At 42.9% G+C, this 14,645-nt stretch overlaps 1 protein-coding gene across 1 annotated transcript in view; it reads right to left on the minus strand.

The window, feature by feature from the left end:
- The window catches only part of ADAMTS20 (ADAM metallopeptidase with thrombospondin type 1 motif 20), a 111,304-nt gene extending 100,889 nt beyond the window's left edge, over nucleotides 1–10,415 (minus strand). The window contains exons 1-2 of the mRNA XM_068933787.1: nucleotides 9,972–10,415; nucleotides 8,954–9,300 (exon numbers count right to left, since the gene is read on the minus strand). Of these exons, the coding sequence (XP_068789888.1) occupies nucleotides 8,954–9,300; nucleotides 9,972–10,056 (432 nt within the window). The 5' untranslated portion in view covers nucleotides 10,057–10,415. The remainder of the gene's footprint in view (nucleotides 1–8,953; nucleotides 9,301–9,971) is intronic.
- Nucleotides 10,416–14,645: the final 4,230 nt, after the last annotated feature.

Here is a 14,645-nt window from a genome sequence, read left to right on the forward strand (position 1 = left end):
CATCGTAAATAAGTGGTCCAAAGTAAAAAAGCAGGAGCACTCTCCAGGACTATGCATATGCATAGGTATCGGGAAATTCATGAGAAAACCCACATGAGAAAGATAATTTATTTCCTGGAGTTAAAATACTCTGGATGAGTTAGACACTCGAATATATTAAATCAAGGTTCAATGGATCGACACAGCTACTCACTATATATGGTATGTCTTAGTGGTTTAAAGTGGCTTAAAGCTGTATAGGCTTAATCAACGTATTTGCTCTATTCCAAGAGTAGTAGAAATAAATATTGCAGCATCTGTGGTTAAAGTATGTACCATACCCATATACAGATTACATCCTTGTGTATAATGGCAACTTCGAAGAACACATGGAAAACATAAGGGAAATATAGGAGGTTTCAGAAACATGGAATTAATCTTATGTCTAATCTAATGTCCAACAGCAAAACTGGAAAGGTTTCAGAAAAATCCTAAAAGAATGACAGAAGTTCTGGAAAATATGATTCTAAACCAGCAGATTCCTTCCAGGTAAGCTCTACTCCTTTGCCTTAGTCTGTTTCATGCCCTCATAGTATCATTTGTTAACTCAAACTCAAAAACTTGTAAGTAGTTTATATCAAGGGTACTTTCATGGTCAAAGCAAATAACAAAACTCCTTCCTTTTGTATTATTCCACCTACTTTCTCTGTTGCATTCATTCAAAGCTCTTCTGAATCATGTGAGAAGCCCTTCACCCTTCTCTGCCAGCTCCACTGTTACAATGTTTTTTAGTGAAAGCCTTGAGAAGCATAGCCTAATTAGTTCACTGAAGAAAAAAGCATTAGGGGTTATCTGATCACGATACACTGCCAACATCTGGAAAAGAGATTTCTACTAGTAGATAATTCAGCTAGAAAAATGACAAGATGTAGTGGTTGCAAGCCAACATTATATTAATTCAAACCAGAGATAATATAATAAAAATAACAAAATAGAAATAATATAATAAATAACACATTGGCTCAATGACAGAAAAAAATCTATCTGGCAAAGAAAAAGTGTTATCTGGTGGAACACCTTTTTGTAAGTGATCAGAAGCAACATTGCATTTGAACTTCTTAAAAACAAATTGAATAAAATGCTAAAAATAGTAAAGACATCTTTCATTGTAAGTTGAGTTGCATGACCTACCTTTATACTTCCTTATAAATTTTGTGATACCAGGATTTCATTAGCAGATACTAATCACACCTTTAAAAACTTGAACAGAATTGGTAAGGCACCCACGTACGCTCAGCAGTGTTCTAGTCTGGGAAGCTAGGCACCTAATCACTGGTTAAATACAATTACATAATTCTAGATTGGAACTTAAATTCCAGGTAAAACCCTGAAGACTAACTGTCCTCAGAACATGCCTGACCTAACCATACTGACAACTCTAGTACTGCTCCCAGTACTTTAACAGCCAAGTTACTTTTGCTGAGTAAAACAGAGAAAAAGGATATTTCCATTTTGCATCATAGCACAGGGGAAAGAACACTCATGCAAAAAGTGGAAAACCTGGTTCCAGGTACCCTGATCATCACTCTGTAGGGCTATTGTAGGCTGAAGCCTGGTAAAGGCAGCATTCCAGAAGTTTCTAAATATAATTTGTAACAACAACATTAAAAATACATGAAGATAGCAGATAACTGGAGAGAGTATTACAATAACAATGTCAAAAATAGCTTGAAAGAGCAGGTAGAAAAGCCTGCAGGGAACATAGGAATAACCAGATCCATTGGAGTGGGAGACAGTGAAGGGGTGACTTATTTGTTGTCATTTTTATATACAATTTACAGCGAACACATTAGATTTTATATTAAAAAAATATGCTTAATAGCTTTTGTCATAGAAACATACTTAGAGCTTTCATTCTGGAAAAGTAGCTACTGTGCAATTATTTATTGAAACTGGTAAAAAGAAATGTATATACACATGGAGATTTTTCTCACATACGTGAATATAACTGTCATCAAGCTAAATATCCTCGTGGAACACAGACCTAAGGAATCACACTCTTAGTTTTGGAGGAAACCCCATCATATAATCTTTGTAGTGATTGTCAAGCAAATTCACATTTGCAACTTATCTCTGTTTAAGAAGAACTTCCTAGCTTTGATGTTTTAAGTACATGCAGAACCACCTTTCATTCTCACTGGCAGGTGTATAGCTCCAAAAGGTCCTTTCAACTTCATGTGAGTCATCAGGCAGTTATCACTCAAGTACACCGCACACACAAGCTCTGGCTAGATTTTCACCTTGTTTTAGTCAATCACATAATAGTGGTTACCTGGAGTACTTTTTTCAATACACATATACTCAGAAAGTATGATCTCTTGTTGTCTCAGACTTTGCTGCTATAATCTTAGCATATTCTACATGCAGCTACACCTAAAGCATAATGAAAACTGAAACTATTGCAGATAGGTTCTCTCACTTGGGATGCCCATCTGTTCCCCAAGAGTACACAGTCTCCTGTGATCGATAATGGCTGTTGACTGCCACATGGGGGTAGAGGTATTAAGTTTAATCCAAAACAGCAATTTTGCACAGCATTTCCGCTGAACAAGCACACCTAGTAACAACAAGGGGCCCTATGCTGTGCTCTTTCTCCTCCTCCCGACTCTAATCTATCCCTTGTGTTTGTGCACGGTACACTCTGTGTACTTCATGGAAGTTTAATGAACATGTGCACAAATACATAGGTAAATCCAATCTCCTGTGCCCATCCACAGCTTTGTAGCAAATTTACCTGTGTCACATAAACCCAAAATGACAGACAAGAGATTGTGGATCTCCTGGGAAATGTAGCAGCAAAAAACAGGCTGCTGCCATCAGATCAACTTATCTGGCAAGCAGAATGTGCTCAAGCACATGGGGAAAAAAGACTGCCAGACACTGGACGTGGGCAAGAGGCAGACCAGAGATGGCTGAGCATCCTTGACATAAACTGTTAAACAGACTCGGACTTGCCTATATGAAGGACAATTCATGTAGTGCTGCAGGTGAAAAGGTAGAGACACACATACTCAGACCCTATGATTTCTGAGAAACATTTTCTATGAGACTTCAGCTTCAGAATTCACAACCTTCCTAGTTTAAAATCGTAATGACTGCTTGGATTTGCCGACCTGTGCTAGTCCCTTCTTAAAAGCATGACATCTACAGAGATACCTTCAGGAAAAGCAGAGATGTAAAGAGTTTATGAAAAATATATTTAGGATTTGTTTTTTTAAGAGTTGCAGAGTAGACTTAAGCTGTCTTATCATTTTTCATGATTTGTGTGATAAATAGTGATTTTGCCAAGGCACTCAAAAGTTGAATCTGGGATACAGGGCCATATTCAAGCAAATTCAAGTATTATGGTCCATTCTCAGACATATACGAAAAAGACTTCTAGTGTCTATGTGTGGGAAAATAAAGCTCAGAAGAAATGAAAGGGCAAGAATAAGAAATTTGTGCCATTGATTCTGTGACCAGAAAACCAAGACTGGGAAGATTTCCAGGCAATTGCAGTCATTAAAATGTTCTCTTGCTCAAAAAGGCTAGTTCAAGTGTCACATAAGTGTGATATTTAAAAACTGGTCCTGCTTTTAAAAATGCATATTAGAGGAAAGCTCATAGGAAAGTAGACCAAAGTAAAAAAGATAAAGATTGTACATGAAATAAAGTCAAGAGCAAAAGAAGAAATAGTCAGGGAGAAAAGCAGCGAAAAAAGAAAAATCAAAACAAAAATTAAAATGAAGCAATGAAGCATAAAAATCTTCATGTAGATCTTTCTCACTGTAGAGCAGGTAGAGTGTGATCTATTTTCTGATATGGTCTTTGTTCTGTTTAGCTATAAAAACAAGAACATCTTATGTTTTACTCACAAAGTCAGTCCTTGTATCGGAAACCAAGTTGTGCTGGTGAAGGATACAACAAATCCAGCGTATGATATTAGTAGCACTGAAATTTTTAACTGGTGTATTGCAGATATTAGGGCTAGAGACTCACCTGGAATATCTTACGACAAGTGAAATCAGAACTAAGTGGAAGTCAGCAAGTTGGTTAGGCAGCGCTAATAAGATTTGATTTGTTGAAACAGGAATGGTGATTGTCTTGTACTGACATTTTAGTATGACTTTTCCCTAGCTTATTACAGAATCTCTATGTTAAAAAGATAAAATCTTTAAAAACTAGTATGTGGCTTATGAATGCTCACAGGCTTATAAATGTGAACTGAAAACTAATCTGCTTTTCAGATTTAGGAAGTCACTTTTTTGAAACAACAGCCTGTAAGCTAAAATACTACGTTACCTAAAGTAAAGCATATGTTCCAGTTACAAGCATCATCAAAGCTTTCTTTGGAAAACCATTGTAGTTTAACTCACTGGAGTTGTTAGTACTAAGCAGCGCTAAATGAAGGGGGGAGGGGGCAAGCCAAGGAGCAAATATCACAAGGCTGTTATCTTTATTACAATTCCGCATGAAACTACTTACTGGCTATGCCAGCACCAGTTTCTAGCCCCTGTCCAAATTTTTAACCAAACACAATTATAGTTCAATAAAACAAGTTCCAGAACTGCCTGCTTTTCTTGAAAAGGAACTGCTGCACTCATACCCAGTAGCTGATACAATTGTTTTCAAAATCTCCCAGAAAGGTGATCCGCTGACCCATATTAATAAAATAATAAACATAACCTCTTGCACTGAGGAAATTCTGAAGATCCACACACAGGTCCATATTCCTACCCCTCTCCAAACAAAGTCAGCTCGATGTGCAGTAAAGGAGTGTTAAGAAGGGACTACCTTGAGCCCCTGAGGAAGCAAGCAGTTTGTCATGCAAAGCTTATTACACTGCAGAAGCTAGATTAGAAGCAAGCAGTACTGTTTTCCTGGAGTGCAGAAAGCTGATGGCTAGCAGATCTGTGTAAGAAGGGACTCACAGATACATCCCTACTCCTAACTTCTGCAAGTCAGTGAGCATGTGAAGATGCTCTATACACCAGAGACTGCACACCCAAAGAGATTTGTGACTCCTCCTTCCTTACCTCTCCTTCTCTCACAGTAGAATCACATAAGATACCTTTGGCATGCCGGTGTTCTCCCAGCTCACAAAAAACAAGAGTTTAACTGTCCCCAGAGTCTTTCAACATTTCCCCAGCCTCCAAGGGAGTAACACCAGGCTTCTCAAGGGACTAAGCAAACTGTTTTTATGGCATTCATAACTAAAAAAATAAGTTCATTCTTTGCATAGGGACTGCTAGGAATTGAAGGCTCTTTCTAGTTATTAATTCTGATAATTCCCTTATGTCAAGATACTTTACTCATTTTATTTCCTTGTCAATAAACTTGTAAAGATTATACATTCTCAAAAGTTAAATGAATTTGTTTACCTCTTTGATTCTGCTGTCTGGATAATGTTTGAGAGGCCACTTTAGTCCACATGCAGCCAGTGACATCCTCAGCAGATCTTGTTTCCCATGTTTGTAGGAAGCTAAAATTGACCAATGCAGTAAAAGTAAAAAAGATATAGAACTTAGGAAAATAAAGTGAAATAAAGTGTGAAATTCTAAAAATTACTCTAAAGATGTAAGAAATATGCCTGTGTGTGATCAGATGTTCAAGTAGGCACCCAGGCCATCACTCCAAATGACCTTCTGCCTTTGACAGCATCCCAAACTTTCCTAATTACAGACTCCCTCCTTGCAATTACTACAGACTCCCTGCTGACCTTGTAACCTCCCTTTGCCATTTGCATCCCTGAACCCAGGGCATGCTCTGAAATGTAACACAACAAAAGTGCATACAGGGTGTCAGGAGCCATTAAGCAATGCTCCACGGGTACTCTAGGGTGTACATGCTCTTGGCACCCTCAGAAAAAGCCTTAACTGAGGGTGAAAGAGGAAAGCAGAGCTTGACGGGGAGAACATGCTCAACCTGAAAATGCAAGCAAAAAGAAAAGAAGGAAGTTGGGAAGCCGCAGTGAAGTTCTGAATGCAGGCAGAGAAGAGGTTGGGGGAAGATGCCTACAGGATAAAGTGAATGTAAGTACCTGGTTTAACTTCAGATCACTCTCAGGCAGATCTTCAGAGCAATTTTTAAAATTCCATCATTAATTTTCCTGTATCTCTTTTTCTAAGACCAAGTCCTTTTTTCCTCCCTAACTTTTACAGCATTGGTCTGCAGCAATTCCCTCATACACACAAAATTGGAGGATACAATTATACCCAATAATTCAAAGCAATCTATTTTAATTTCCACACACCAAACTCAAGTTCTGCATGGGAGAAAACAGATTCTACAAAAAGAAGGGATTTTACTTAAAAAAAAAAAAAAAAGGGCTGCCAAGTCACTACAGTCTTGTTTGTACTTTCTTCACTCACAGTAAATCTTACCTCAGCACTAGTGCCTTAAATATTTGCATTTATTCACGAAGCATGGTACAATTCAGTAAAAGAGCAGTAAATGACTAGCTTATTTTTGCAAGTACGTAAGAACGGTTGTTGAATGCACAAAGCAATCAAACTTTAAAAACCTTGAGAAAAAAATCTTTTCACATTTTCAGTCGTAACAATAGTCTATTAAGCATGAGGATAACCTCTCCTGGGAGTACAGAACGTGTTCAGTGAGGACAAGATCTCCCAGGAAAATTCCACCTGGCCTTTGTCTCCCCACCTTCATGTCATTCTTCACCCTCCTCCAAAAAGTTCTCTCCCCTGACAGACACATGAAGAGGGTAAATGTTTACTTTTGAGTCCATAGCACTGGGAAAAGGTAGCAAATAAAGGCTCTGAGTGAGGCTGGAGGATGTTCTGTGCAGATATCAGCAACTAGCTGGCCATGACTGCCCCCACCTCTCCACACAATTCCTTCCAGGGCAGCTGGAGGCACATCCCACAACAAGCGCACCAGCACCCATGCAAGGCTTTGCTTCTTCTTTGCAATACCTCACCAGATTCATCAGCTAAAGGAAGATCTACCCTCCCCAGGACTATGTCTGCTTGGCAAAAGGTTTAAGGAGCAGTGAGAGGAGGCCCTGAAAGCACTGGGACAGCAAAGGCTTTGGAGGTGGCTACGCACTCAGAATGTCAGGTGGGCAACAAGGGAGGATATGAAGTCCTGCTGGAGAGAGCCAAAGTTTACAAGGCTCATCTGGAAGAGGCAAAGGCTTGATTTACTGCAGTTCAAGGATTTCTGAGTAGAAGAATATATTATACAAACTGTAATGTACAAGCAAAGTTGGGAGATAGAATAGGAGAAGTGGGACATTCAAAATGTTACAGAGAAGAAGAGGGTCTGCGCTGAAGAATTAGAGAACTGCTAAATAATAGGTGGTTTGGAAAATTTAAGTGGGGTAGGTACACATTTTTCAGATACATGGTTTTCAGTTCATGTGGTCCCTTCAAGTAATGCAACATGATGGTTTGTGGAGAGAGAGTTAAAGCAGGCAATGAAAGTCATGAAAAAGAGGTTTTAAAACTCACATTTATTCTATGTAGAGTATTATACTGTCCTCCTTGTGATTCTTCCTTTCTTCTACTCCCTCTGTGAGTTGTGTGTGTAACATACTGAGGGTGTTCATATTGTTTTAGGTTTGAATCGAGTTTTGTACAACGCACACCAGAACCAATGAGGGCTGTTTCTAAAGTAAGATATACAGGCCAAAACTTTGATGAATATATAACTAATGTTTTAGAATGTTTGCTTCTTCAGAAATTTCAAAGGGCTAACCCAAGTCTACAGGCCTCAACCTCAGGACAAGGCGGCATATAACCAGATACCCAATAAGCACTAGACAACGGACATGTGTCTCTCAAGTACAAATTATTTCTGATTCTCCTTTCCACTATGTGTAACACCTTCCTTTAATAGGCATCATAATCTCTCCTGCATGCATGCAGCCAGCTCCGTTCTATTTTCTATATGTTAGCGAGAAGAGACTAGAATATGAAGCCACAGAAGTTTGTTCAGCTCCCACAAATAAAAGTCTCACAGCTGTACTTTTCAGACTGGCCAAAAAAAAGCCACAAACTCAACTAAAGTACACAGTAATATTTACAACATCAGAAGTGCAGCCATTTTACAGCACTGAAACTGAATGGCTGGACTAACAACAATTGTAGCTTTTACTCATATTTCTCCTTAGCATTTGAATAGAACAGGGATATGGTAAAGCACTAGATACCAAGTTTTGTTGTTTCTAAACACAAAACTATAAAATCTTTCAACACAGTACAACTGTTTTAATAGACAGCTCTGAGATGCTGTTTCTTCATCATCATTTTGAAAAACATAAGGAATTAATAAATATTATGAATGGACAAGTAAAGAATGCATACCCAGAGAGTTTTGATTTGTTTGCTCAATTCAATTCTTAAGTAAAGTAGCATTTTATAGTCCAACTCCCACTGAAGTCAGTAGGAAACTTCCCATTCACTTTAACAGAAACATGATTAGAGCACTGCTGCACACCTCTTACAATGCGACACATCTCTATAGCGTTGCTGAAAGCAGAAAGAGAAAAGTATCAGCGCTAGTTCTTCTCTCATCATCTCAAGCACCATTATTCCTCACTCATAACCATACAATATCTATATGGCTACAAACACATAATTGATGCTGACTGATAGCATCATTTAATCAAAACAATAGCTTACTGTGTTTCTGAGGCATGTTTTTTTCCCTCTGTTATAACGCTCTGGGTGTCAGGAGTTACATCAACCAATTCTGTTACAGGCCAGCAACAGATCCTTTGAAAGTAGCATTTGTACATCCCGCCAAAAAAGAATCATCGTGACTGCTAATGCCAAGACATTTCATGACCAACTCCTTGGAATGATGCCTGAGAATTTCCAGCTCAGCTCTGCGGCAAAGGCATCCCATTATATTTCTTTCAGGAAGGAGAAGAATATGAATGGAGACAGGAGGGAGTAACCAACATGCTTACCAAGCCACCACAGATGCTGAAGACAGCCATGTGTGTCTCCTGTGCATTGACATGCCCACGGTAGAAACAGTGGCGTAAATCAGGGGAGAACTGCTTTTTTGGGGACCCTACATGTGTCACAGTGTACTGAGCAGCAATGAAGCCTGCATCAGCAGTCAGGTTGAGCTGGAAGACCTGCCCATATGCACTGAGCTGGTAGTGTGTTCGGAAAGCAGTGGGCTCCAGGGGTGCCTCCAAGCTCCTTTTCCTCCTGCTGAAGTGATGTGTGTGAGGGAAAGCTTCTCCAAATTCATTCACTCGGACAGGTGTGACTATTTCATAGGAGGAGAGCTGCTTCACTAAGGTCTCTGCAACAGAAAGCAGGAGACTCAACCTTACTCAAAAGCACAGAGGCCACCTTTACTCACATCCAGATGGCTCCCAACACGGCTTTCATTGCATTATCTATGGGGACCAGTGACAGGATGAGAAACTGAGGTGCCCAGACGTTTCCCTTCTGCACCTTTTGCCCCAGAGGCACATTTCTCCAACGCATCCCCACCCCGAAACGCGGATACACCCCCGGGGAGCCAGACACCCAGCCATACACCGGGCCCGCCTGCAGCACACCCCGCACAGCCACCCCTTCGGGCAGCCCGTGCCCCCCCACCGCGCCCCCGCCAACGGTCACCGCCGCCACAGGGCGCCCCGCAACGGCCGCGGGGCGCCCCACCCCCCGCGCCGCGGCGGTTGGGGGCCCGCGCCGGGCACCCACCCCCTGCCCCCCGCAGCCCTCCGCCCCACTCCCTGCCCCTCCCCTCCCCTTCCAAAAAGGCGCCGGGTAAAGAAACACTTCCCCCAGCCCGCCGGGGGGCAGAGGGAGGGCTGGCTGCCCCGCCGTCCAGGGCGCCGTGACTGCAGCCGGGCCAGGACCCGCACCGCCGGCATGGCGAGCTGCGCGCCGCGGGGCAGCCGCTGCGCTCGGGGCGCCGGGGCAGCGGGGCCGAGTCAGCCGCCTCCTTTGTTGCCGCTTGTTTACCTTGTCCGGGGTGGAATCGGACTCCCCATGACATGGTGACGAGGAGGGGGCACAGCAGACCCGCCAGCCACTTCGCCACCCTCATGGCTCGCTCCGGGGCGGACGTGCCCGCAGCGCCCCCGGGCCGCCCGCCGGGCTGCTGCCTCAGCAGCCGCCAGCCGTCTGGGCCGGCCGCGCACTGCTCGCCTCCTTCATGCTCCCCGTGTCCCGCTGCCTCCCCCGCTCCCCTCACACACACCCGCCGCTCCCGCAGGAAGCCGCCCCTCGCCCGCACTCCCTCTTCTCCCGGCCCCCTCGCATCCACTCCCCCCCCCCCCCGCCGCTCGCTCTCCGCCGCCGGAGTGGGCGCGGGCGGCCCGGCCCGGCCCGGCCCTTCCCTTCCTCCGCCTCCCCCTGCCCCTGCCCCTGCCGCCGGTGGGGAGGCGAGGAGGAGGATGCCAAGCTCCCGTCAGGCTGCGGCCACCCCCGGACCCGCACTTCAAAGAGGGACCCCGGGCCCGGCCCGCCCCTCAGGGCAGGACCTGCCCAATGGCGGAGGGCACAGCCGCCGCGCGCGGCTGCCGCTCGGGCGCCCCCTCCCCCCGCGCCCCCAGCGCCGCGGCCCCGGGCGCTGCCCGCGTCCAGCGGCGGCGGCCCTGAGGGGGACCTGGCCCCTGCCCGGCCACGTGCCGCCTCCCCTCCCCAAAGCGCTTTGTGAAACGGGCAGTGGGGCCGGAGAGAGGTGTCACTTAAGGCAGAACAGACTTCGGAGGCAAGTGTGTTTTTTAAGGACAGTCGGAAAGGCCGGCGATCCCGAACTCGACCTGAGAAGGTGAAAGGCGGCTTTAGGAAGATAGGGAATGTCCTGTCGGCTTCAGTACTGCCCACACTCACCCCACTCATCTCTTTCCTCTCGATGTTAGCTGCAGGGTGGCGACCTTTCCGTGTGCGGCTTTGAAGGAGGAAGCTAAGTCTGACCTTAGGATGTGGACAGACTGGACTTGTTTTTCTTTAACCTTGAGCCCCCACTTTAGGTTATTGTGTCTGGGCAAAGTCTTCATAAAACTGCTTAAACTAGCAGTCAGGAAAGCCCAGGGTCCATTACTTGGAGATTGTGGATTATCAACCTTGCTGAAAACGGGTTGTAAGGAGGCCGTACTCCAGCAGTCGGTATCGGTCGGTCTCCCCTGGAGAGGTGCCAGTGGGGTCCCCCAGCCCGCCCTGCACCACGCACTCCTGTGGTGTGGGTTTTGTGGTTGACCTGCCCCTTCTCCACCAGCCATTGGAGACTGCCAGAACAGCTCTGCGGGCGCTGGGCTGCCTGGGGAAGGCAGCGTAGTCCTGAGCCGGCCGAGACCTCCTGGGAGTCCAGTCCGCCTGCTCTGCTCCAGAAGAAACAGTCACAGCTACTCCTAGCCTTCCTCGCACAAAGCCTGCACAGACCTAGCGGCTGCCAAAACTCTTCAAAGAGTGCAGCCCCATCCATGCGTATTATAGATCTGCTAAATAATAAGGTTATACAGACCTTTTTCAGTTAAAATCTTTTATACTTTGATTATGTTGAGCAGTTTTACTAAAGATTTTTACAAAAGTCTCTTTTCTTAAAGGAGATCTGAAAGTTTGCTGACAATATTGCTACTGCGATAGACATTTAGCCACAGAAGTTCTTTTTTTTCTGTTTGTTTATTAATGGTATACGGGTTGAGTGAAAGTTTTAGGCAACCACAACTAAAAATGTCTCTGCTTTATAGTTATTCTACAGTAGATAACCATACTAGTTCAGCTTTCTTATTTACAAAAGGTGGCTTTTTTTAATGCCACTGCGTAATTAAAATATGTAAATTAAAATCCATTTTTGTCTGAAATTTTTTGTAAGCCACTTTTGTCTGAAATTTTTCTCTAATTAAATAGTAAATAATTGGCTTGGTGACGGATGGTCCACAGAACGGGATGTGGTGGTTCTGTACAAAAACAGAAGAGAATGAGAACAAAGTTGCAAAAGTGAGAGTTGCCATCTTACAGAACCGCAGAGAGACAAATCTTGAAATACTATTGCAACTCATGTCAAACTTTGAAAAGTATATATATAATAGAATATATAAAATATAAAGAATAGAACATATGTAATTGAAAAGGTTCAGAAAAGAGCAACAAGAATCGTGAGAGAGAGAAAATGTGTTCTGATAAGCAGACCAGAAGAGCAATTTCACAGCTAATGTGCAACTTAAACCAACTTAAGTGCTACCATAAGGACTGATCCTGCTCTCCTTCTCCTCTTCTGATCCTCCTATTTGCTGGCACTATCAAATTCTGTGTTCTGCTTTTTTTTTTTATTTTGGCCTTTTTTTTTTTTCCAGAAGGATGGCACTGAAAGTGCTCAGTTAAATTTGTTCCTGAATATGACTAAATAACCACTGCTCCGTTTTGGAGCACTGGAGCTCCAGAATTTGTATCCTCAAAACTTCTGATCTGTTGTCACCCACCATTAATGGCAACCAAAGTCCCTAACTAAATGACACTAGTAAAGTTCTCTGAATGTTCCTAATATGTGGTATTAATTTGTTTCACAGAGGTAAGGAGGTTCTCCATCCTTCCTGCTGAAGCTGTTCCACTCTTCTCAGAATAACTAAGAATTCCAGAAAAGGATGACAGGGAGAGGTTAGTTCCATAGCCTCAGGAGAAAACAGATTTGGCCTCCAGTACTAACAAATATCAGGTGCTCTAACATTAAGCATTCCTATGTCTATATTCTGTGGACGTAGCCTACATTTTTTTTTTTGTGCTAGATACATAAATCCTCAGCAGAAAACAATTTTTGAAGATTTCAAGGCCACAAAGATGCACTGTGATCATCTTAGTCTGACTTCGTACCTAATTTAAAGTACAAAACTTCCTTGAATTAATTTTAGTTCATATAGCTGTGATTAAACCTATATCTTTTAGGGAGAAAAATCTAGCCTCGAGCTAAACATTTCCCAAGATGGAGAATCCATTTAGTTGGTGATTAATTACTGTTAAAAGTGGGCATGGAATATGAGAGACATTTTCAGCTTTAGCCATCTAATTGAAAATACCTACAATGCCTATATCTATCATAAGCTAGGTATCTAAGCTCCCTTTATAGACAATTGGAATCTAGTCAATACAGATAGTGAAATCTGTCTATTCAGCCAACCAATGCACTCCATAAAATGTACAATATACTGACAAGTTTTCTTCAAATACTCCCTTTTGTCTTCTCTTTAGAGAGTGTTTTGTCCCAATCCTTTGTTATTTGTTTCAAAAAGTAGTAAGTCTGATGCAGGGTTTAAGCAGAGCTGTTTATAACCTTGGCAAGTACTGTGTTCAGTGCATTTGTTCATAGGTGCTCTGGTGGCCACGATAGTTTGAACAACTTCAGAGGTGATAACCTGAACCTCCTCGATGGACCCAGTGAAGTGCCTCTGCTGGATTTTAAATCAAGCTGCGTGAATTAATACTCCATCAGCACAGAAGAAACAGCATTAAAAGTGAAGAAAAGAGGGCTATATGTTGCTTTAAGGTAGAGTGCCTTGGAAGGTATTTAAGACAGTGTCATCATGGACACAAGGGCTCTAGAAAAAAAGTGATGCCATCGTTTTCTTTATAGTAGGAGAGATGGTGTTGATACAGAAGAAACTGCAAGCTTTGCCAACACAGATGATAATGCAGCAGTGATTTAGCCACTGCTACCAATGCTGATGCCGCTGGGAAGAACATGGTCAAATATACAAGAAATGCCTTCCTGTTTGCAAGGTCCGTCAAGTTAGTACTGAAATGAAGATGCTCATGGTACAGCTCGATGTGTCTGTGCACAGGTGGAACTGAGCTAATCAAACTTCCGCTTTTGTTCTCACGTGGGTACAAGAGGATTCACAGGCAGTCCTGTCAAAGGCAAAAGGGCCTCAAGAATGGCCTGCGAGCTTGAAGCTCCTTTTATGTCATAAGAGTTTTGTAACTCACCTGTTATTTTAGGTATCTTGCAAGGTGAAACTGAAGTTGGAGGACACATTATCTTCTCCTGAAATGAGGGAATGAACAGATCAGGCTTTGAATGAAGCTGAGTAGTACTGGAAGAACCTTGACTGCTAAAGTAAAGCCAGGACCCCTGTCAGGGTCCAGCAATGTAGAAGAGATGTCTAAATTGTTCCAATGTATATTAGTATCTTTACCCAACACAATCTTGAGAATATTGAGTCTTGCTGGGAAAATTGAGTTGTCTTCTGGAATAATTTGAAGATGGCAGCTTTCTGATGTGTATGTATATTCACTGCCATGTGACAAGAGATAAATATTTGAAGGCTGAAGACTTCTGCAAAGTGAGGACAAACAGAAAGCCTATATCTCCAAATACCACGAATAACAAAGTGATCCAACAGTGAAGTGAAGGTGCCAAACTAAGTATTTATTTTAAACTGTTTACACTAGAGAAAAAAAAAAACTCCAGTTTTTGTAAGCAAAACTCCGATTCTCAGCATTAGGTGGTGAGAAAGAATTGGTGGTGGGTGGAGAGAGCTCCAACCTCACAATCACAGAGGCATGAAGAAATAAGGTTTACTGTCCGTAACCTGAGATGCTCTTCTTGCAGAAAAGTAACAAACACATGGGATGCTCACATTGTTGTGGAGCAAACTCTAAGAATGAGTGCTTAGATTTTACTGACTGCTGCAAAAGGCA

The sequence above is a fragment of the Struthio camelus genome, chromosome 1, assembly GCF_040807025.1.
Source record: "Struthio camelus isolate bStrCam1 chromosome 1, bStrCam1.hap1, whole genome shotgun sequence".
NCBI classification, from domain to species: Eukaryota; Metazoa; Chordata; class Aves; order Struthioniformes; family Struthionidae; genus Struthio; species Struthio camelus.